The 24,209-nt window shown below is 49.2% G+C and overlaps 1 protein-coding gene across 2 annotated transcripts in view; it reads right to left on the reverse strand.

The window, feature by feature from the left end:
• The window catches only part of LOC134343838 (unconventional myosin-Vb-like), a 293,220-nt gene that overhangs the window by 180,650 nt on the left and 88,361 nt on the right, over positions 1 to 24,209 (reverse strand). For both annotated transcript variants that reach the window (XM_063042611.1, XM_063042610.1), the window contains exon 4: positions 15,105 to 15,249. In XM_063042611.1, the coding sequence (XP_062898681.1) occupies positions 15,105 to 15,249 (145 nt within the window). The remainder of the gene's footprint in view (positions 1 to 15,104; positions 15,250 to 24,209) is intronic.

Genomic DNA, 24,209 nt, shown 5'->3' on the forward strand with positions numbered 1-24,209 from the left:
CTATGAACGACATGAAGGAAATCTGGAAGTCGAACCTGACCAGAGGGCTTAAAAAGAGGATTCTCATAGCAGTCATAGAGTCCATTCTCACGTACGGATGCGACATGTGGACACTTACCAAGACTATGCGAAAGTCTCTAGATGGCTGCTATACACGAATGCTCCGGATGGCTCTTGATGTGAGTTGGCAACAGCACATGACGAACGTCAAGCTCTATAACAACCTACCGATGCTCACCACTAAAATCGAGGCGAGAGGACTGCAACTAGCGGGACACTGTCTATGCCACCCCGAGCTACCTGCCAGCCTAGTCATCATATGGGAGCCCAAGCATGGGAGGATGAACCCTGGGCGCCCTCCCAAGACTATGGTCAACACGCTCCTAGAAGACAGCGGCGCGGCTAATGTAGATGAGCTGAACACACTGATGAGGGAGAGGGAGAAGTGGAGGGTCCGTCATCATGCCCGATGCCGGCCCCCTAGGCCTGAGTCGATGTAGTAGTAGTAGTAGTGTAGAATGAGTGGAGGTGTAGATTACCCTACTACTTCGGGATAGCAAAGAAATAATATTGAGAACATGAGTTGTGGAGTTATTAAAAGTGAGTCCATGGGTTGTGGAATCAGCTCAGAGTTGAGGTGAGTGAAGTTCTCCACACTGGTTCAGGAGCCTGATGGTTGAGGGGTGATAACTGTTCCTGAACCTGGTGGTGTGGGACTTGAGGCTCCGGTACCTCCTTCCCAATGCTTCACCCCATGATGCCTTCAACTTCCTATTCATACAGGTACTTTATTAAGATCAAAGGTTAGCTTTATTTGCCAATGTACATCGAAACATAGTGAAATGTACCATTTGCGTCAAGTTAAATCAGTGAGGATTGTTCTGGGGCAGCCCACAAGTGACACCATGCTTCCGTCACCAGCATCGCATTCCCACAATTACTAACCTTCACCCTAACTCAGCTTACTAGTTCTATTTCAGATCGCTGGCGTTTTTATTATTGCCAGTCGTTATTTGAGAGGGTTTGTTTATTTATTTAGAGATACGGCACGGTAACAGGCCCTTCACACCCAACGAGCCCGTGCCGCATAATTACACCCATGTGACCAATGAAGCTACCAATCCACATGTACACGGGAGGAAGCCGGAGGAACTTCAGGTGCTGCCGTGGAGACCGCACCATCTCCTTACAGACAACGGTGGGAATTGAATGCGGATCACTGGCGCAGTATAACGCTAATCACTAGGCCACTGTGACTCCCTATGTTCAGCACTCTTACCTCTATCAGTGGAGGACATTATCATTGAACACAACTACCAAAGAACAGCCTTCCCTTTCAAACACAAGAGATTCTGCAGGTCCTGGGAAACCTTGAGCAACACACATATAAGGTTGAAGGAACTCAGCCAGTCAGGCAACATCTATGTGAGAAGAGCGAACCAGAACCCATGATCCCAAGAACTTGCCTTCATATTGGAAAATTCTCTCAATCTCTAGGAAAGTTGAAAAGGGGAACCCAAGGAACAGTGGGTCTGTTGAGGAGACTTGAAATGTAACCGAATACTCTCACAAATTTCTGCAGATGTACTGCAGAGAGCATTCTAACCGGTTGCATCACCGTCTGGTATGGGGAGGAGGGCAAGGTACAGCATCAGAAAGAGCAGCAGAAAGTTGCAAACTCAACCAGCTCCATGCTGGGAACCCTCCTCCCCAGCGTCCTGGGCACTGTCCCCCCCAGCGTCCCGGGCACTGTCCCCCCCAGCGTCCTGGGCACCCTTCTCCCCAGCGTCCCGGGCACCGTCCTCCCCAGCGTCCCGGGCACTCTTCTCTCCAGCGTCCTGGGACACCGTCCTCCTCAGCGTCCCGGGCACCGTCCTCTCCAGCGTCCCGGGCACCCTCCTCCCCAGCGTCCTGGGCACTGTCCCCCCCAGCGTCCCGGGCACTGTCCCCCCCAGCGTCCCGGGCACTGTCCCCCCCAGCGTCCTGGGCACCCTTCTCCCCAGCGTCCCGGGCACCGTCCTCCCCAGCGTCCCGGGCACCCTCTTCCCCAGCGTCCCGGGCACTCTCCTCTCCAGCGTCCTGGGACACCCTTCTCCCCAGCGTCCCGGGCACCGTCCTCCCCAGCGTCCCGGGCACTATTCTCCCAGCGTCCCGGGCACTCTCCTCCCCAGCGTCCCGGGCACTCTCCTCCCCAGCGTCCCGGGCACTATTCTCCCAGCGTCCCGGGCACTCTCCTCCCCAGCGTCCCGGGCACTCTTCTCTCCAGCATCCTGGGACACCGTCCTCCCCAGCGTCCTGGGACACTGTCCTCCTCAGTGTCCTGGGCACCGTCCTCTCCAGCGTCCCGGGCACCGTCCTCTCCAGCGTCCCGGGCACTGTCACCCCCAGCGTCCCAGGCACCCTTCTCCCCAGCGTCCCGGGCACCGTCCTCCTCAGCGTCCCGGGCACCGTCCTCCCCAGCGTCCCGGGCACTATTCTCCCAGCGTCCCGGGCACCGTCCTCCCCAGCGTCCCGGGCACTATTCTCCCCAGCGTCCCGGGACACCGTCCTCCCCAGCGTCCCGGGCACTCTCCTCCCCAGCGTCCCGGACATCTTCAAAAGGTGATGCTTCAAACAAGTGGAATCCTTTATAAGGAACCCCATCACCCAGGACATGCTCTCCTCTCACTGCTACCACCAGGAAGGAGGTACTGGAGCCTGAAGACACACACTTAATGTTTCAGGAACAGCCTCTTCCCCTCCACCATCAGATTTCTGAATGGACGATGAACCCATGTACACTACGTCAATTTTTTTTGTACTTATGTAGTTTAATCTTTTATAATACAGTATTTTCCATTGTAATTTAGAGTTTTATTATTATATATTGCAATGCACTGCTGCTGCAAAACAACAAATCCTGACACATGTGGGTGATATTAAACCTGGTTCTGGTAATGCTGAAACTGGCAACAGCTCAGACGACAACCTGCTGGTCTGATTCCAGTTGTAACGCAAGTCCTCTGGATTGTAATGTGTCAAGGCAGAAGGCACGTCTCGGGGGGGATGGGCAGCCGGTGGGGGAGGAGCGGGCCTCAGTGGGGGGGGTGGCAAGACACAGTGGGAGTGGCAGGACATAGTGGGGGTGGGGCAGGACAGAGGGGGAGGGGCTCATCCCAGGGGGGCAGGGACTGGTCTCAGAGGGGTAGGGGCTCATCCCAGAGGGGTAGGGACACATCTCAGAGGGGTAGGAACTCGTCCCAGAGGGGTACGGGCTCATCCCAGAGGGGTAGGGACACATCTCAGAGGGGTAGGGACACATCTCAGAGGGGTAGGGACTCGTCCCAGAGGGGTAGGGACACGTCTCAGAGGGTAGGGGCTGGTCTCAGGGGGGGTAGGGACACATCTCAGAGGGGTAGGGACATGTCTCAGAGGGTAGGGGCTGGTCTCAGGGGGGTAGGGACACGTCTCAGAGGGGTAGGGGCTCATCCCAGAGGGGTAGGGACACATCTCAGAGGGGTAGGGGCTCATCCCAGAGGGGTAGGGGCTCGTCTCAGAGGGGTAGAGACACATCTCAGAGGGGTAGGGGCTCGTCTCAGAGGGGTAGGGGCTCGTCCCAGAGGGGCAGGGACACAGCTCAGAGGGGCAGGGACACAGCTCAGAGGGGCAGGGACACAGCTCAGGGGGGTAGGGACACGCCTCAGAGGGGTAGGGGCTCGTCCCAGAGGGGTACGGGCTCATCCCAGAGGGGTAGGGACACGTCTCAGAGGGTAGGGGCTGGTCTCAGGGGGGTAGGGACACGTCTCAGAGGGGTAGGGGCTCGTCCCAGAGGGGTATGGGCTCATCCCAGAGGGGCAGGGACACATCTCAGAGGGGTAGGGGCACGTCTCAGAGGGGTAGGGGCTGGTCTCAGGGGGGTAGGGACACGTCTCAGAGGGGTAGGGACACGTCTCAGAGGGGTAGGGGCTCGTCCCAGAGGGGTAGGGACACAGCTCAGAGGGTAGGGGCTGGTCTCAGGGGGGTAGGGACACATCTCAGAGGGGTAGGGGCACGTCTCAGAGGGGTAGGGACACGTCTCAGAGGGTAGGGGCTGAGCTCAGAGGGTAGGGGCTGGTCTCAGGGGGGTAGGGACACGTCTCAGAGGGGTAGGGGCACGTCTCAGAGGGGTAGGGACACGTCTCAGAGGGTAGGGGCTGAGCTCAGAGGGTAGGGGCTGGTCTCAGGGGGGTAGGGACACGTCTCAGAGGGGTAGGGACACGTCTCAGAGGGGTAGGGGCTTGTCTCAGGGGGGTAGGGGCACGTCTCAGAGGGGTAGGGACACGTTTCAGAGGGGTTGGGGCTCGTCCCAGAGGGGTAGGGACACAGCTCAGAGGGTAGGGGCTGGTCTCAGGGGGGTAGGGACACGTCTCAGAGGGGTGGGGGGTAGGGACACGTCTCAGAGGGGTAGGGGCTCATCCCAGAGGGGTAGGGGCTCGTCTCAGAGGGGTAGGGGCTCGTCCCAGAGGGGCAGGGACACAGCTCAGAGGGGCAGGGACACAGCTCAGGGGGGTAGGGACACGCCTCAGAGGGGTAGGGGCTCGTCCCAGAGGGGTACGGGCTCATCCCAGAGGGGCAGGGACACGGCTCAGAGGGGTAGGGGCACGTCTCAGAGGGGTAGGGGCTCATCCCAGAGGGGTAGGGACACGTCTCAGAGGGTAGGGGCTGGTCTCAGGGGGGTAGGGACACGTCTCAGAGGGGTAGGGGCTCGTCCCAGAGGGGTATGGGCTCATCCCAGAGGGGCAGGGACACATCTCAGAGGGGTAGGGGCACGTCTCAGAGGGGTAGGGGCTGGTCTCAGGGGGGTAGGGACACGTCTCAGAGGGGTAGGGGCTCATCCCAGAGGGGTAGGGACACAGCTCAGAGGGTAGGGGCTGGTCTCAGGGGGGTAGGGACACATCTCAGAGGGGTAGGGGCACGTCTCAGAGGGGTAGGGACACGTCTCAGAGGGTAGGGGCTGAGCTCAGAGGGTAGGGGCTGGTCTCAGGGGGGTAGGGACACGTCTCAGAGGGGTAGGGGCACGTCTCAGAGGGGTAGGGACACGTCTCAGAGGGGTAGGGACACGTCTCAGAGGGTAGGGGCTGAGCTCAGAGGGTAGGGGCTGGTCTCAGGGGGGTAGGGACACGTCTCAGAGGGGTAGGGACACGTCTCAGAGGGGTAGGGGCTTGTCTCAGGGGGGTAGGGGCACGTCTCAGAGGGGTAGGGACACGTTTCAGAGGGGTTGGGGCTCGTCCCAGAGGGGTAGGGACACAGCTCAGAGGGTAGGGGCTGGTCTCAGGGGGGTAGGGACACGTCTCAGAGGGGTGGGGACACGTTTCAGAGGGGTAGGGGCTCATCCCAGAGGGGCAGGGACACAGCTCAGAGGGGTAGGGGCTCGTCCCAGAGGGGAGAGTAGAAGAGCACAAACCAATAGATAATTCAGTAAGAATGGGAATGGGCTGGATGAATCAAATGACAGGCAGCCCAAGCTGACAGACCTGTTGTGCATTTCTATGATATTCGTATTTATTAAGGAATTTGTTGCATTCCTTATCACTCAACATTTTGCATAAATGTAAATACCTTCTCTCCAGGCAACACAGTATTACGCACATAAACTCAAATTCAAGTACACGCTCAGTTTCCTGTCATTCAACTGGACAAGTGTATACAGCTAAACAAAACACAACTGTACATATAGCTCATGCAAATAACAAATAAGGCCATATTGCCCATTGAGTCTGATCCATTTTATCATTCTTCCTCTCTCAGCCCCAATCTCCTACCTTCTTTCCGTATCCCTTCATGCCCCGACCAATGAAGAGTCTACCATCCTCTGCCATAAATATACATAAAGACTTGGCCTCCACAGCTGCCTGTGGCAATGAATTCCACAGATTCATCACCATATCGCTAAAGAAATTCCTCCTTATCTCTGTTCTGAAAGTATGTCCCTCTATTCTGAGGCTGTGTCCTCTGGTATTAGACTCTCCCACCATAGGAAACATCCTCTCCACATCCACCCGATCAAGGCCTTTCACCATTCAGTAGGTTTCAAGGAGGTCACCCCTCATTCTTCTAAATTCTAATGAATACAGGCCCAGAGTTATCAAACGTTCTTCATATAACAAACAATTCAACCCTGGAATCATTTTCATGAACCGCCTTTGAACCGTCTCCAGTTTCAGTACATCCAAGATAAGGGGCCCAGAACTGCTCACAACCCTCCAAGTGAAGTCTCACCGGTGTTTTATAAAGTCTCAACATTACATTCTTGCATTTATATTCTCGTCCTCTGGAAATGAATGTGAACATTGCATTTGCCTTCCTCACCACAGACTCAACCTGCAAATTAACCTTTAGGAAATCCTACCCTGCACAAGAACTCACAGGTCCCTTTGCATCTTAGTTTTTTGTATTTTCTCTACATTTATAAAACAGTCAACCCTTTCATTTCTCCTACCAAAGTGCATGGCCATACACTTCCCAACACTGAATTCTATAAGCCATTTCTTTGCCCATTCTCCTAATCTGTCCAAGTCCTTCAATAGCCTCTTTACTTCCTCAAAACTACCTGCCCCTCCACCCATATTTGTATTGCCTGCAAATTTCTCAACAAAGCCATCAATTCCATCATCCACGGGCTCATAACACATGCAGCAGTCTCTGGTGTGGCAATCAAATCACACACAAGAGAAAATCTGCAGATGCTGAAAATCCGAGTAACACATACAAAATGTTGGAGGAACTCAGCAGGCCAGGCAGCATCAATGGAAAAGACCCTTTGGGCCAAGACCCTTTGGCAGGACTGGAGAAAAAGTGCTGAGGAATAGAGTTAAAAGGTTGGGGGAGGGGAGGGAGAAACACCAGGTGACGGGTGAAATTTGGAGAGGGAGGGATGAAGCAAAGAGCTGGGAAGTTGATTGGTGAAAGAGACAGAAGGCCATGGAAGAAAGAAAAGGGGGGAGGAGCACCAGAAGGCGGCGATGGGTGGGCAAGGAGATAAGGTGAGAGAGGAAAAAGGGGATGGGAATTGGTGAAAGGTGGGGGGGGGGCATTATCACAAGTTTGAGAAATCAATGTTCATGCCATCAGATTGGAGGTTACCCAAATGGAATATAAAGTGTTGTTCCTCCAGTCTGAGTATGGCCTCATCATGACAGTGGAGGAGGCCATCAATGGACATATGGGAATGGGAATGGGGAGTGGAATTAAAATGGTGGCCAGTGGGAGATCCTGCTCGTTCTGGCTGACGGAGCATAGATGATCAACAAAGCGGTCTCACAATCTATGTTGAGTCTCACCGATATACGGGAGGCCACACCAGGAGCACCGGACACAGTATATGACCCCAACAGACTCACAGGTAAAGTTTTGCCTCACCTGGAAGGACTGTTTAGGGCCCTGAATGGTAGTGAGGGAGGATGTGTAGGGGCAGGTGTAGTACTTGTTCTGCTTGCAAGGATAAGCACCTGGAGGGAAATCAGTGGGGAGGGGCAAATGGACAAGGGAGTCGCGTAGGGAGCAATCCCCACAGAAAGCAGAAATTTGAGGGGAGGGAAAGATGTGCTTGGTGGTGGGATCCTGTTGGAGATGGCGGAAATTTCAGAGAATTATGTGCTGGATGTGGAGGCTGGTGGGGTGGTAGATGAGGACAAAAGGAACCCTATCCCTGGTAGGATGGAGGGAGGATGGGGTGACGGCAGACATGCATGAAATGAAAGAGACGTGGTTGAGGGCAGTGTTGATGGTGGAGGAAGGGAAACCCCTTTCTTCGAAAAAGGAGGACATCTGTGAGTCTGTTGGGGTCATTTATGTGTTTGGTGCTCCCAGTGTAGCCTCCTGTATATCGCTGAGGCCCGACGTAGATTGGAAGATTGCTTCGTCAAGCATCTACTCTCCAACCACCAAAACAAACAGGATCTCTAACTGGCCACCCATTTTAATTCCACTTCCCATTCCCATATGTCTATCCGTGGCCTCCTCCACTGTTGTGATGAGGCCACACTTAGGTTGGAGAAACACACTGGATTCCGTTTGGGTAGCCTCCAACCTGATGGCATGAACATTGATTTCTCAAACTTGTGATAATGCCCCCCACCCCCTGCCCCTTTCACCAATTCCCATCCCCTTTTTCCTCTCTCACCTTATCTCCTTGTCCACCCATCGCCTCCCTCTGGTGCTCCTCTCCCCTTTTTCTTTCTTCCATGGCCTTCTGCTTTTTTCACCAATCAACTTCCCAGCTCTTTACTTCATCCCTCCCACTTCAGGTTTCACCTATCACCTAGTGTTTCTCTCTTCCATCCCCAACCTTTTAAATCAGCCTTTTTTTCTCCAGTCCTGTCTAAGGATTTGGCTCGAAACGTCAACAGTTCCTTTTTCCATAGATGCTGCCTGGCCTGCTGAGTTCCTCCAGCATTTTGCATGTGTTGCTTACATGTGGCACCTTGTCAAAGGTCTTCCAAAAATCCAAATATGCAACATCAACTGATTCGCCTTGGTCTATCCTGCTTGTTATTTCTGCAAAGAATTCCAACCGATTTGTCAGGCAAGATTTTCCCTTGATGAAACCATGATGACTATGGCCTATCTTATCATGCGCCAAGTAACCCAAAACCGCATCCTTAAAAATTGACTCCAGAATCTTCCCAACCACTGAAGACAGACAAACTGGCCTATAGTTTCTTTTCTTCTGCTTCTCTCCCTTCTTGCAGAGTAGAGTCATATTTGCAATTTTCTAGTCTTCCGGAACCATTCCAGAATCTAGTGATTCTTGAAAGGTCATTATTAATGCCTCCACAATCCCTTCAGCCACCTCTTTCAGAACTCTGTTGTGTACACCATCTGGTCCAGGTGACTTACCTACCTTCAGACCCTTCAGTTTCCCAAGAAGTTTCTCTCTAGTAAAGAGAACTTCACACACATCATGATCCTTGACTCCTGGAACTTCCACCATCCTGCTGGTGTTTTCCACAGTGAAGACTGACGCAAAATATTTATTCAGTTCACTGCCATTTTGTTGTTCCCCCATGACTACCTCTCCAGCATCGCTTTCCAGTGGTCCGATATCCACTCTTGCCTCTCTCTTACACCTTATGTATCTGAAGACACTTTTGGTATCCTCCAAAATGTTATTGGCTAGCTTACTTTCGTATTCCATCTTTAGCTTCTCAATGACTTTTTTAGTTGCCCTCTGTTGGTTTTTAAAAGCTTGCCACAAATAAAGTAACGAATAATAAGGTGTATCTTGCGATTGATGTGCAGGACGAACAATTACACCATTAGTTGGAGCTGCAGAGGCTGCTGTGACTGGACATGTCGCATGTTACCTTATAAAGCAAGTGATTACTTTGGTAACGACAAAACACAAAACCCTGATAATTGATATCTCAATCACAGTATATCATATCCCAAAAAGAATCACTTTCAGTCATACTGCACTCTAAATCCATTACTTTCAGTGTTTTTGCAAAGGCTGGAGAGAGTGGACATCGAGCCAATCGAGTCTTCCCTGACATTCCATCATGGCTGATTTATTATCCCTCTCAACTCCATTCTCCTGCCTTCTCCCTGTAGCCTTTGATATCCTGACTAATCAAGAACATATCAACCTCTGTTTTAAATATACCCAATGATTTTCCCTCCACAGCCATTTGTGCAATGAATTCCACAGATTCACCACCCTCTGACAAAAGATGTCCTCCTCATCTCTGTTCCAAAGGGACATCCTTGTATTCTGAGGCTTTTTAGCAACAAAGCTGATTTCCAGCAGGAAGAGTCTGATGACTCCCCATGTGCCTCACAACCAATCGCTCCCAACCTTCTCCACCTCACTCCCAATCCCAGAGTGTCATGTCTCCATCTCCTGCCGAGTATATTGTTTCCTCTGATTCATTATTATTTTAGGGCGTCATATCCGTGGGGGGTGGGGTTCCGAAGTGAGTGCAGATAGCTTCAGACCACAAGAAAGAGTCAGTTCAGCGCTCAGGAGAGTGCCGATGGCCTCAGGCCATAGCTGCAGAGTCAGTTCAGTGTTGGGGTGACGGCCTCCGGTCTCAAATACAGTCAGTTCAGTGTTGGGGTGACGGCCTCCGCTCTCAAATACAGTCAGTTCAGTGTTGGGGTGATGGCCTCTGGTCTGAAATACAGTCAGTTCAGTGTTGGGGTGACGGCCTCCAGTCTCAAATACAGTCAGTTCAGTGTTGGGGTGATGGCCTCCGGTCTGAAATACAGTCAGTTCAGTGTTGGGGTGACGGCCTCCGGTCTCAAATACAGTCAGTTCAGTGTTGGGGTGATGGCCTCCGGTCTGAAATACAGTCAGTTCAGTGTTGGGGTGACAGCCTCCGGTCTGAAATACAGTCAGTTCAGTGTTGGGGTGATGGCCTCCGGTTTGAAATACAGTCAGTTCAGTGTTGGGGTGATGGCCTCCAGTCTCAAATACAGTCAGTTCAGTGTTGGGGTGACGGCCTCCGGTCTCAAATACAGTCAGTTCAGTGTTGGGGTGACGGCCTCCGGTCTCAAATACAGTCAGTTCAGTGTTGGGGTGATGGCCTCCGGTCTGAAATACAGTCAGTTCAGTGTTGGGGTGACGGCCTCCGGTCTCAAATACAGTCAGTTCAGTGTTGGGGTGACAGCCTCCGGTCTGAAATACAGTCAGTTCAGTGTTGGGGTGATGGCCTCCGGTTTGAAATACAGTCAGTTCAGTGTTGGGGTGATGGCCTCCAGTCTCAAATACAGTCAGTTCAGTGTTGGGGTGACGGCCTCCGGTCTCAAATACAGTCAGTTCAGTGTTGGGGTGACGGCCTCCGGTCTCAAATACAGTCAGTTCAGTGTTGGGGTGACGGCCTCCGGTCTCAAATACAGTCAGTTCAGTGTTGGGGTGATGGCCTCCGGTCTGAAATACAGTCAGTTCAGTGTTGGGGTGACGGCCTCCGGTCTCAAATACAGTCAGTTCAGTGTTGGGGTGATGGCCTCCGGTCTGAAATACAGTCAGTTCAGTGTTGGGGTGACAGCCTCCGGTCTGAAATACAGTCAGTTCAGTGTTGGGGTGATGGCCTCCGGTTTGAAATACAGTCAGTTCAGTGTTGGGGTGATGGCCTCCAGTCTCAAATACAGTCAGTTCAGTGTTGGGGTGACGGCCTCCGGTCTCAAATACAGTCAGTTCAGTGTTGGGGTGACGTCCTCCGGTCTCAAATACAGTCAGTTCAGTGTTGGGGTGATGGCCTCCGGTCTGAAATACAGTCAGTTCAGTGTTGGGGTGACAGCCTCCAGTCTGAAATACAGTCAGTTCAGTGTTGGGGTGATGGCCTCCGGTCTGAAATACAGTCAGTTCAGTGTTGGAGTGATGGCCTCCGGTCTGAAATACAGTCAGTTCGGTGTTGGGGTGACGGCCTCGGTCTCAAATGCAGTCAGTTCAGTGTTGGGCTGAGTGTCAATAGCCTCAGGCTGCAGCTGCAGAACCAGTTCAGCGGTGGGGCGAGTGCTGATGGCTGCCGGCCAGAGCTGTGTAGTGAACCTCAGTTCTGGGGCGAATGCTGACGATTGACGGCCACAACAACGGAGTCAATTCAGCGCGAGGCAAGTAAAGCCTCACAGAGTAGTGAAGTGAACGCTAACAAGTATTCATTTCGAGATTCGGACACGATGTACATTGTCTGTATTTGGGGGAGAGGGGCAGAATGCAAAGGGAAGATACAATCATGCACTTGATACTCAGCAGTACCTTGAGCAGCTGAAACAACAAAAGAAAGTGCTTGTTCATTTCAAAGGTATTGAAAGCTGTTTTATTTTCTGATGATTAAGGCTTCTTGGCAAAAATCACAAATTCATCTGTGTGGAACAATTCAGTACCGACTACAACCTGCGGGATTTAATTGAATCTGAACCTATTCTATTGTTTCGTATTCTTTTCAAAACACTTCCCTTCTCCCAAATCACTCAGGCCTTTGGGCATTTCGTTCCCGCCTCCACTGAAATGAAAGATTTATGTCAAATTTACTGCCCACTAAAGCCTCCAGACAAATCACACTACAGCAGTTCATTACAGTTGATCTGTTCTAAGCCACTATCTCATTGAATTTACCGTGCAGTTCTATACAAAATAAAGCTGCACTTCAAATTTAATCTTGCTGAACTACATCAGTGAAAGCAATAATCTTTAATAGACGTACATCTCAAACCATGCAAGCCATCACTACTTTGACCCTAAAAGTTGGTGGACTGTAGCATACGTGTGCTGAGATTTAAAAGTTTCTGTAACCAAATGCAACTTCAAATTTCATCTGTAATCTGGACTAAAACCTTCACAAAACAGAACAGGAAAGAATAGAGAGAGAAAAAAACAACACAACATATCAATTGAGTTACGAAAAAGGCACTCCAGAGGCTGTATTTCACCAGGAGTTTGAGGAAACTCAGTATGTCACCAATTACTCTTGCAAATTTCTAAGATGTACTCTGCAGAGCATTCTAACTGGTTGCATCACCGTCCGGTATGGAGGGGTCACTGCACAGGATCAGAAAAAGCTGCAATATTTTCAAACTCAACCAGTTCCATCACGGAGACTAGCCTCGCCAGTATCGAGGACACCTTCAAAAGGCAGTGCTCAAAAAGGCAGCACCCATCACCCAGGATATACCCTCTTGGCATTGCTATCATCAGGGAGACGATAAGACATAGGAGCAGAATTAGGCCATTCAGCCCATCGAGTCTGCTCCACCATTCCAGCATGGCTGATTCTGGATCCTACTCAACCCTATACACCTACCTTCTCACTATATCCTTTGATGCCCTGAACAATCAGGAAACGATCAACTTCTGCCTTAAATATACCTATGAACTTGGCCTCCACCACAGTCTGTGGCAGAGCATTCCACAGATTCATCGTTCTCTGGCTAAAAAAATTCCTCCTCACCTCTGTTGTAAAAGATCACTCCTCAATTTTGAAGCTGTGCTCTCTAGTTCTACATACCCCCACCATAGGAAATATCCTCTCCACATTTACCCTATTTAGTTCTTTCAACATTTGGTAGGTTTCAATGAAATCCCCCTGCATTCTCCTAAATTCCAGTGAGTACAGGCCAAAAGCTGCCAAACGCTCCTCAAGTGTTAACCCTTTCAGTCCCAAAATCATCCTTTGGACTCCTCTGGACTCTCTCCAATGACAACACATCCTTTCTGAGATATGGGGCCCAAAACTGTTGACAATACTCCAAGTGTGACCTGACTAGTGTCTTATAAAGCCTCAGCATTATCTCCTGGTTTTTATATTCTATTCCCCTCGAAATAAACGCCAACATTTTATTTGTCTTCTTTACCACAGACTCAACCTGTAAATTAACCTTCTGGGAGTCTTGCACAAGGACTTCTAAGTCACTCTGCATCGCTGATGTTTGAACCTTCTCTCCATTTAGATAACAGGCCGCACTATTGTTCCTTTTACCAAAATGCATTATCATGCATTTCCCAACACTGTATTCTATCTGCCACTTTTTTGCCCATTCTTCCCATTTGTCTAAGTCCTGTTTCAATCATATTGCCTCCTCAGCACTACCTACCCCTCCACCTATTTTCGTATCACCCGCAAACTTTCCCCAAAGCCATCAGTTCCATTCTCCAAATCACTGGCAAACAATATGAAAAGTAGCGGTCCCATTACTAACCCGAGGAACACCACTAGTCACCGGCAGCCAACCAGAAAAGGCCCCTTTTACTCCTACTTGCTGCCTTCTGCCTGTCAGCCATTCCGCTAACCACGTCAGTATCTTTCATGTAATGTGATATGATTCATCTTGTTAAACAGCCTGTGTGGCACCTTATCAAATGCCTTCTGAAAGTCCAAGTAAATGACTTCCACAGCCTCTCCTTTGTCCACCCTGCTTGTTACTTCCTCGAGGAACTCTAACAGGTTTGTCAGGCAAGATTTTCCTTGACAGAAACCATGCTGACTTTGACTTATTTTATCAGTAGTCTCCAAGTACCCCGAAACCTCATCCTAAATACTGGAGGCTGTATTTCACCAGGAATACCACTTTCCCAACCACTGGGGTTAGGCTAACTGACCTACAATTTCCTTTCTTTTGTCTTCCACCCTCCTTAAAGAGTGGAGTGACTTTTACAAATTTGTCAGAGGAGCCTGAAGACACACACTCATCATTTCAGGAAGTTTCTTCCCCCTCCGCCATCAGATTTCTGAATGGACAATGGACCCATGTACACTACCTCAGTATTTTCTCTCCAGTAAGATTAATGGTGAGACCATAAGACATAGGCCCATCTTGTTCATGGCAAACCATTAATCTGCCTAGTCCCATTGATCTGCACCTGGACCAGAGCCCTTCATATCCCTCCCATCCATGTTAACCAAATATCTCTTAAATGTTGAAATTGAACCTGCACCGCTTCTGCTGGTCAGAGTCAGAATCAGAATCAGGTTTATTAGCACCAGCACGTGACGTGAAATTTGTTAACTTAGCAGCAGCAGTTCAATGCAATACATAATCTAGCAGAGAGAGAGAGAGAGAAAAAATGAAATATAATAATAAATAAACAAGTAAATCAATTATGTATATTGAATAGATTATTTTTTAAAATGTGAAAAACAGAAGTACTGTATATTAAAAAAGTGAGGTGGTGTCCAAAGTTTCAATATCCATTTAAGAATCAGATGGCAGAGGGGAAGAAGCTCTTCCTGAATCGCTGAGTGTGTGCCTTCAGGCTTCTGTATCTCCTACCTGATTCCATCTCATTGTTCCCCTTAAACATCTCACCTTTCACCCCTTAGTTGTAGTCTCACCTAATCTCAGTGGATACGCCTCATAATTTTATATTCCTCTAACGTCTTATTTGCATCTTTCCTGCAGGTAGGTGACCAAAACTACACACAAAACTCAAATCAGGCCTCACCAACATCTTATACAACCTCAACATAACATCCCATCTCCTGTAAATACTTTGATTTATGAAGGCCAATGTGCCAAAGAAATACAACAGAAAGAAATATGTTTACGGTTTTATGAGCATTTATCAGAAATTGAAATATGAAATATTATTATTGGTCTAGAAAGATTAATTCAGTAAATATCAGTAGATTACAGCCATGTCCACTCACCTGGCCATCTGCTTATATGCCTCTTCGGCCACGGCAAAGATATGGGGGTCCATGTCCCCCATATTTTGCCCACTGTATGCCTGAATGACATCCTCTCCATAAATCGGCAGCTGCTCATAAGGATTAATAGCGACCAAGACGATACCTAAAAAGACAGAATTGCCCCATGACATGTTGAAAATAGACACACTGTTGTTTTCACATTGGTTATCTGCATTCTGGTGAGATAAAACAAGGCATTATGTTTTCTGGAAGGATCCAGAGAATGGAGGTGGTCACAGTGGGTGTAAAACTTAAATAACATTTTATTTACCACAGCAGATACGAAACACTGGGGGGACTCAGCAGGTTGAGCAGCAACTTTGGAAAAGAAATAAGTGTCAGCGTTTTGGGCCAAGACTTTTTTTCAGGACTGGAAAGGAAAGGGGGAAGATGCCAGAATAAGAAGGTGGAGGAGGGAGAGGACAAGCTAGAAGGTGATAGGTGAAGCCAGATAGGTGGAAGAGTTGGGGTATGAAGTAAGAAGCTGGGAGGTAATTGGTGGAGGATGTAAAGGGATGAAGATGAAGGAATCTGATAGGAGAGCAGAGTGGATCATGGCAGGAAGGGCAGGAGGGGGCCACTGGGGGGAGATGATAAGCAAATGAAGAGAAGAGAAGGGGTAAGAGGGGAGCCAGGAATTTACATTTACAGTAATGAGTTTTTTTTCCTCAGAAGGAACTCCATTGAATATACTTCTTTTTTACTCTTCCCTCTAACAGAAGAAAATGGTATAAATTTAATAAATTGTTTCAGCAAATGAATTTAATTGTTGATTTTCAGGGCCTAAATCAGATTAACATTTATTGTGCAGTATCTAGCAAGTTAACTCAGTATATTTGTATCAGATTTTGTTAAACTACACCAGTAGGAAACCTACGTGGTGACAAAGAGAACACAGAAACTCTTTCAGACTTTACATCATTCCATAGCAGCCAGAACTGAATCTCGACCAGCGATTGTTAGTGCTGTTGAGAGATGCGCAAGAACAAAGACGTCATCAATAAGCCATTGATGCCCAAAAGATAAAAACAACTGTTGTCCCATTTTCAACTTCCCTTTTCTCTCAAAGTCCTTGAACAAGGGGCTGCCTGCTTTACCACCAATAAAATGTCTCTCTCTGCCATAACTCTCCAGACTACCTGCACCACTCCACACCCTGCCTCAGTCCCCTTGTTATTGATCAATGTGTCTTTAGCTGGCTGTTCTAAGCCTCGCCATCTCTCTACCTGCATTCCAATGCTCATTAAGACATATTCATCTGACATTGCTGGCAGTCACCTGTTCCAATACCTCCAGAACATTACCTTGCAGAGCTGCAACTCAATCCCCTGACCAGAGAAGGCCAACACACTTCAAGCCTTCTTAATCCCCTGTGCTGTAGACTAGGCAGTGAGCTCCCTGCATATGGGAGACATCATCAATAACCCATGCCTGGGATGGCAAGGCCTCAGCTCTACAAACTTCCACTGACAGGGGACAGCAAGTGCAAGGGACAGGTGTGACATGGTCCAGGCACAGATGCGGAACCGTGAGGACAAAAGGCGGGTATTGAAGTCAGTGGAGTCGGGGTCACAGGGTGCCCGGATGAAATAGGATCTTCCCAAGCACAAGGTCACTTGGGCAGAGCTTTGGAGAATGGGGCCCTTCTGCATCCCTCTGCTCCTGCGGCGCGTGTACGACACTCTCCCTACACCATCACAGATGCACACGAGGGCTGAGAGGACCCCAGCTGCAAGCCTGGTGGTCAGCGGGGCTCACTGGAACATGTACTGTCAGGATGCAAAACAGCTTTAGCACAACAACAGTATAGATGGCGTCACAACAAGCCCCTGCTGTCCCTTACTGACACACTGGAGCGGGGGAGGTGTAAAAAGAGACCAGCTGCCAGAGAGACAAACAGAGCAGTCAATTTCATCAAGGAGAGGACCACGCCAATCATATCAAAGAGGCCTAAATCCAATCTGCTGCAAACTGCCACATCATGGGAGATGAGGGTCAATATGGGGAGGAGGTTGCAGTTCCTGTAGGTGGTGCAAACCACATTTCAACCAGACATGGTACTGTGGTCCACCAAAGACAGGAAAATCATCCTGGTGGAGCTCACAGTACCATGGGAGGAAGGATGTGAGGAGGCTCACGAGAGGAAGGCCTTGAAGTACCAGTCCTCAGTCCAGGAGTGCAGGGACAAAGGACGGCAGACATGGCTATTCCCCATGGAGATCGGCTGTAGAGGGTTCTGGGCAAGGTCGGTATGAAGGTTGCTGTCTGCACTAGACAGCAAGAAAAGAGCAAGAACCAAGCAGCTCGCAGTATGGAGAGGCAGAAAGACCCTCTTGCTGGATATGGAGCAGGTGAGAGGAGATGAGCTGGAGGTCAGGAGCAGATGGGCAGTGTCTAGGCCACCACTGCTGACCCGCCAACTGGAGAGTGTAGTGGTTAAAGGTCAATGGTTGGGCACCACCTGACAACATCTGTTCCTAGCCAAAGGTCACGGATACCTCATCAGGTAACTGAAGAAAGCACCCCTGGTGTATGATGCAAGTGACATCAGGTTCACCAGTGACCTCCAGGAAAGACTGGATGGCAACCTTGAAAGGTCAGTGTCATTGGAAAGACAGCTGACCTCCAGGAAAGATTGGCACAGGCACACAAGGCTAACAACCTTGTGTGTAGCACTTGTAAAAGGGCACCATACAGGTTATGGATAAACTAAATACGCAATACCCTCAGAGTTTCCCGAGAGAAGGGGAGGAGGAAAGACTAAATAGGATGGACATAATGTCAGTGGCCGGGACTGGAAATACGACAATGAAAAGGCTCAAGCAAACAACACAAGTCGGGGCAGCATTCATTGCAAAGTGCCATTACGGATAAATCTGTAAAAACATCAAAGGGCTGAAGATACACCAAAGCAGGTCCAGCTGCGGAACAAAGACAGCTCAAGTGCAACAAACAGAATCAACATCCAGTAGTCGATGGAGAACTCCTGCCAGAGAGCACCGAACAGAGCTGAAGATCTCTCCGCACCTGAGCCGCCCCCATGCCAAAGAAGAAACCAAGTGAGTGACCCCTCTGAGATCCTAATCCATTCATCAAGGAAAAAGAGGATCAGATGGCCTTGATCATCGGACAGTGTATCTTGGAAGCAGTTTGATGATGGCCTGGACTGCATATTGGAAGCTACACTGGCAGGACCTGTTCATAGGAAAATCGACTCCCTCACAGCCATTGTATTCAACTTCACTAAAGAGCGATTCAGCCCAGTGGAGAAGAAAGAGGACCCTAAACCATCACAGCAACCAAACAGGAGAGAAAGAGAGATTCGCCACCTGAGAAGCAAAATAAAGACCATGAACAAACAATTCAAGAAGAGTTCACCTGATGAATAAGAAGGTGTCAAAGATCTAACCGGCAAACTGCAGGAACAACTGCACAAGCTCAGGAGGGTGGAGCAGCTGTGAAATTGATGCACCTTCAATTATTCCAAAAGACTGAAGTAGGGTAAGTACTGAAAGGCTTTTATTCGCAGTAAAATATGACTTCCAGCATGCTGAGTGTCTGCCCCTGGACTGAGGAGGAGGGGCAATGGCGAAATCACCTTTATTCAGGGGTCTGTGGGAGGAGCCACAGGGGCAGTCAGCAGAGGGGCGTGTCCAGACAGGTAACCCAGTTATAACATATATATATGGTTTACCACATTCACCCCTCCTTTTTTTTAAAAAGAGTCCCGTGGGGTGAAGTGACTGACAAAATTTAAAACAAGTATATTTACAGGTTAAGTCTATCAGGCGGTCGAGTCCGTCGCTGTGATCTACGTAGCACCAGTAGTGATTGCACCAGCGATGGCAGTTGTGCTGGCTGCGGCCTGACTTGAGGTGCCAGCACGTTAGGCATCGGTAATCCCTCGTGCGTGTGCGTCGTGCCCAGTATGCCACAGAAAGCGAAGAGGGAAGGAGAGCGCAGCTTGTTAAAGACCCACTCAGGTTCACCAGGGCTCTTCTCAGTCGGTGAAAATCTGGCACCCTAGCCAGCTCAAAGCAGGACGTGAAATCACACAGCCATCCACGTAGGGATCAGGGACTAGAATTCAATCTAAATGTCCCCCACCCAAGAATTCCAGCAGCTGAAAATGTGTCAGAGCCCACGTGGCAGGAGGTCCAGGATATCATCAAGAGAGCAAAGACATCTGCCACCCCAGGACCAAGTAGTACAGCCTACAAGGTATATAAGAAATGCCCAAACTTCTCCAGAAGTTGTGGAAGATAATGAGGAAGACTTGGACCAAAGGCTCTATCCCACCAAGCTGGAAAATGGCTGAAGGATGCTTTATTCCCAAGGAAGAAGATTCCTCTACAATCATCCAGTTTCGGACAACCTCTCTCCTTAGCGTGGAGTGCAAGATATTCCTCTTGGTGCTTGCGAGAAGGCTGACCTCTGACTTAATGGAGGACCACTATATCACACATCCATCCAGGAAGGTGGCATCCCAGGTTTCTCTGGGTGCCTTGAACACACCTCAAAAATCAGCCAATTTATCCGCGAGGCCAGGCAAAGGAAAGGTGACCTAACAGTCATCTGGTTAGACCTAGCCAATGTCTATGGATCAATTCCACAAGTCCCCATCCAAGTTGCCTTGGACCACTACCATATCCTGCCAATAATGCAAGGCATGATCACCAGCTATCTGGGAGGATTCAAGCTACGCTTCACTTCAGCCCACTTTACAACCAGGTGGCAAGACCTCCAAAAAGGGATTCCAACGGGCTGTACCATCTCCCCCATCTTGTTTGTCGTGGGTATGAACCTCGTCATATCAGCAGCAGCAGACGTAAGCCGAGGCGTGTTGGAGCCCAGCATCCGACAACCTGCAAAATGGGGGTTCATGCATGACATCGCAGTAATGACTGTAACCCATGTCCAAGCAAGATGGGTATTGGAAACCCTGGACATCGTAGCTACCTGGGCCAGGATGACCTTTAAGGCCAGAAAGTCCAGATGCATGGTGATCAAAAAGGGCAAGGTTACTAGCAGGTTCAGTCTTCAAGTATAGGGAGAAGCCATTCCATCCATAGAAGACAACCCAGTAAAGTGTCTTATAAAGTGGTTTAATGCAGCAATGACAGACATTTCTTCCTCTACAGTGTGGCACCAAGTTGCCTTTGGTCTCCCTCATTTTCTCTGCCCTTCAGGGGTCTAGTGAAGTGCTGTTTTGAAGATTGTGTTGGCCTCTTTTCCCATCACGTGCCCAATCCATCTCCAACATTTCCTCATGATGATTGTAGCCATGTCCTTGTTGCCACTGAAGAAGTAGGGTGTGGTTGGAGATCTTTCTTGGCCAGAAAATACAGGGGATCTTCTGAAAGCTCATGGTGTGGAATGATGGCAGTTTGGCAAGGTCGCTCTCTGTCATGCGTCAGTATTCTGACCTGTACAAGAGTCTGGACAGAACACAGCTCAGGTACAGCTTCACCTTGGTGTGGACGCTATACTTGGTTGATCCTTATACGTTGCTCATTGATCCAAAGACGTTTCTAGTCATGATTGTTTTATAAGTGCTAATAGTCACAATTCTTTCATAAGCGTTAACAGAACAAAGAAATTTGAAAATATAGAGCCACAAAATTCTAGTAGTTAAGAACAGAGATCTAAAAGACTAAATATGATGGGTTTGCATGCTCCGCCTTTCTTCTATCTCAAAGATAAGAAACATTTGATTGAAATTGGTAGATAAAAGTCTGCCAATCAGAGAGCCCCTACTTTCCAGAATGGTATAAAGAATTGTAGCCACTAGGGGACACACAAACAATTTTTATATATATAAATTAATTGCTAAACCGACAAGAAAGTAACAATTAAGCAGTCTAATCTAGTAAAGGAACATCCAGAAAGTCATCAGGCATGGGATCTGGGGAAACCTGGCTGTGTGGATTCAGAATTGGCTTGCTCACAGAAGGCAGATGTTGGCTGTAGATGGAGCGTATTCTGCCTGGAGGTCAGTGACCCGCAGTGATCCAAAGGGATCTGTTCTGGGATACCTGCTCTTGATGATTTTTATAAATGTCTTGGATGAAGAAGTGGAAGTCTGCAGATGTCATGAAAGTTGAGTTATGGATAGTGGTATGGAAATGGACAGTGGTATGGATATGGATAATGGTATGGACAGTGAGAAGGAGGGAGGAGAAGATGGTGGTGCGACGTAGCGCGCGCAGCCGTTCCAAATGATACCGTATTTGTAAGTAGGATGCCGTGCACAATCCTGATTTGATAGAGACAGCCGTGAGAAGCACGGAGGAACATCTGGAGAAACATCTGAATTGCCTGCTTCGCTGCCGCTGTTACTGTGCGATTGAGAATCTCCGGAGGGGAAGGCCCCAAATCCTCGGCCTTGCCTATTGCCGGGGTCGGGTTCGAAGTGCTCGGCAGAGATGGTGCTCGGTGTCAGAGAGCCGGTTGGAGGCTCGGAGTTTTCGGACGGACTCAGAGTTGGACTGTGGTCGGATGCTTCCGGGATGCTGCATCGGCAAGCTTGCGGTGCTGGAGATTTACCGTCTGCGTGAGATGATGGGACTTTTGAGAGACTTCGAGCCTGTACCGTACCTATGGTCTGTTCTTATCAAATTATGGAATTGCTTTGCACTGTTGTAACTATATGTTATAATTATGTGGTTTTTGTCAGTTTTTCAGTCTTGGTTTGTCATGTGTTTCTGTGATATCATTCTGGAAAAACATTGTATCACTTCTTAACGCATGCATTACTAAATGACAATAAAAGAGGACTGTGTGTCCTCATAATCTAATCTAATATGGATAGTGCTTTGGATATGGATAGTGGTATGGATATGGATAGTGGTATGGATATGGATGGTGGTATAGAGGGTAGTCAGACCATAAGACCATAAGGTATAGCAGCAGGTGTGGTCACCATGGGATATTGATTGGGCAGAGCTGGGGTGAGAAGGAGCAGATGAAGTTCAATCTAGAAAAGTGATTCACTTTGGAAGGTTGAACTTTAAGATCAAGTACAAGGTTAATAGGATTCTTAGCAAAGTTAAAAGTAAATTTATTATTAAAGTACATACATGTCACGATATACAGCCCTGAGATTCATTTTCTTGCAGGCATACTCAATGAATCCAATAACTATAATAGAATCAATGAAAGCCTGCACCAACAGTGTGGAAAAACAGAGGGATCTTGGGGTCCATGTCCATAGATTTCTCAAAGTTGCCACAAAAATGCATAGGGTGGTTAAGACGGTGTATGGTGTGTTGACCTTCTCTGGTCAGGGGATTGAGTTGCAGCTCTGCAAGGTAATGTTCTGGAGGTATTGGGACAGGTGACTGCCAGCAATATCAGATGAGTAGGTGTTAATGAGCACTGGAATGGAGGCAGAGAGATGGCGAAGCTCAGCACAGCTAAAAACACACTGCCCAGTAACAGGGGAACAAATATGGAAGCCCATGAGGCAGACCGAGGACTGGTGCAGGCAGCCTGGAGAGTTATGGCAGAGAGAGGTTCACCATGTAAAGGAGGTGAAGGCTTTGGAGGAACTTTCAAAACCTGAGATCAGGAGATTGTTTAACAGTGAGCCAGTGATGGGCAGTGTAGTGGCGATGAGTGTTGTTGAGAGTTAGGGCACTGGCAATACTATTTTATTTATTTAGTTAGAGAAACAGCATGGTAACAGGCCCATCAGGCCCAGTGACACCACACCGGCCAATTACACTCCTGTGACCACTAACCTACGAACTCGTACTCCTTTGGAATGTGGGAGGACACCAGGGCACCCAAAGGAAACACACATAGTCACAGCAGGATGTACAAACTCCTTACAGACAGTGGCAGGAATTGAACCTGAGTTGCTGGTGCTGTGATAGCCTTACGCTTGCTTGCATCATATACCAGGGTGCTCTCTACAGTTGCCTGATGAGGTAACCGTGGCCTTTGGCCAGGAGCAGATTTTGTCAGGTGCTACCCAACTTTCGACCCTTATCCTCTACACTCTCCAGCTGGCAGGTCAGCAGTGGTGGCCAAGTCTCTGCCCATCTGCTCCTGACTTCCAGCTCAATTCCTTCTGCCCGCTCCATATCCAGCAAGACGCCCTCCCTGCTTCCTCCCTGATCCTGCGAGATGCTTGGTTCTTGCTCTTTTCATCAAGGCCCAGTGTAGACAGCCACCTCCATTCCAACCTTGCCCAGAACCCTCTACAGTCGGTCTCCGTGGGGAATAGCTACGTCTGCCGTCCTTCGTCCCTGCACTCCTAGACTGAGGACTGGTACTTCAGGGCCTTCCTCTCGTGAGCCTCCTCACATCCTTCCTCCCATGGTGCTGTGAGCTCCACCAGGATGATTTTTTGTCTTCGGTGGACCACAGTACAATGTCTGGTTGAAGTGCGGTTTGCACCAATTACAGGGACTGCAACCTCCTCCCCATATCGACCCTCACCTCCCATGATTTGGCAATTTGCAGCAGACTGGATTTAGGCCTCTTTGATATGACTGGCGTGGCCTCTCCTTGATGAAAATGGCTGTCCTGTTTGCCTCTCTACCAGCTGGTCTCTTTTTATACCTCTGCCACTCTGGTGTGTCAGCAAGGGACAGGAGGACCTGTTGTGACACCACTTAAACCATCCTTGTGTTAAAGCTGTTTTGCATCCTGACAGTACATGTTCCAGTGAGCCCTGCTGACCACCAGGCTTGCAGCTGGGGTCCTCTCTCAGCCCCCATGCATGCAGCTGTGATGGTGTTGGGAGAGTGTCATACACGGACCACAGGAGCAAAGAATTGCGGAAGGACTCCAATCTCCAAAGCTCTGCCCAAGTGATTCTGTACTTGGGAAGATCCCATTTTGTTCAGGCGCCCCGTGACCCCCATCTCCACTGCCTTCGATAACCACCTTTCATCCTCGCGGTTCTGTACCTCTGCCTGGATGACGTCCCACCTACCCCTTCCACTTGCACTCCACCGTCATTGGAAGCCAGCTGAACTGAGGCTTTGCCGTCCCAGGCATGGGTTGCCAATGATGTCTCTCAACTGTGGGAAGCTCAGATTCATATACTGCACA

This window comes from Mobula hypostoma, chromosome 3 (genome assembly GCF_963921235.1).
Source record: "Mobula hypostoma chromosome 3, sMobHyp1.1, whole genome shotgun sequence".
Lineage (NCBI taxonomy): Eukaryota > Metazoa > Chordata > Chondrichthyes > Myliobatiformes > Myliobatidae > Mobula > Mobula hypostoma.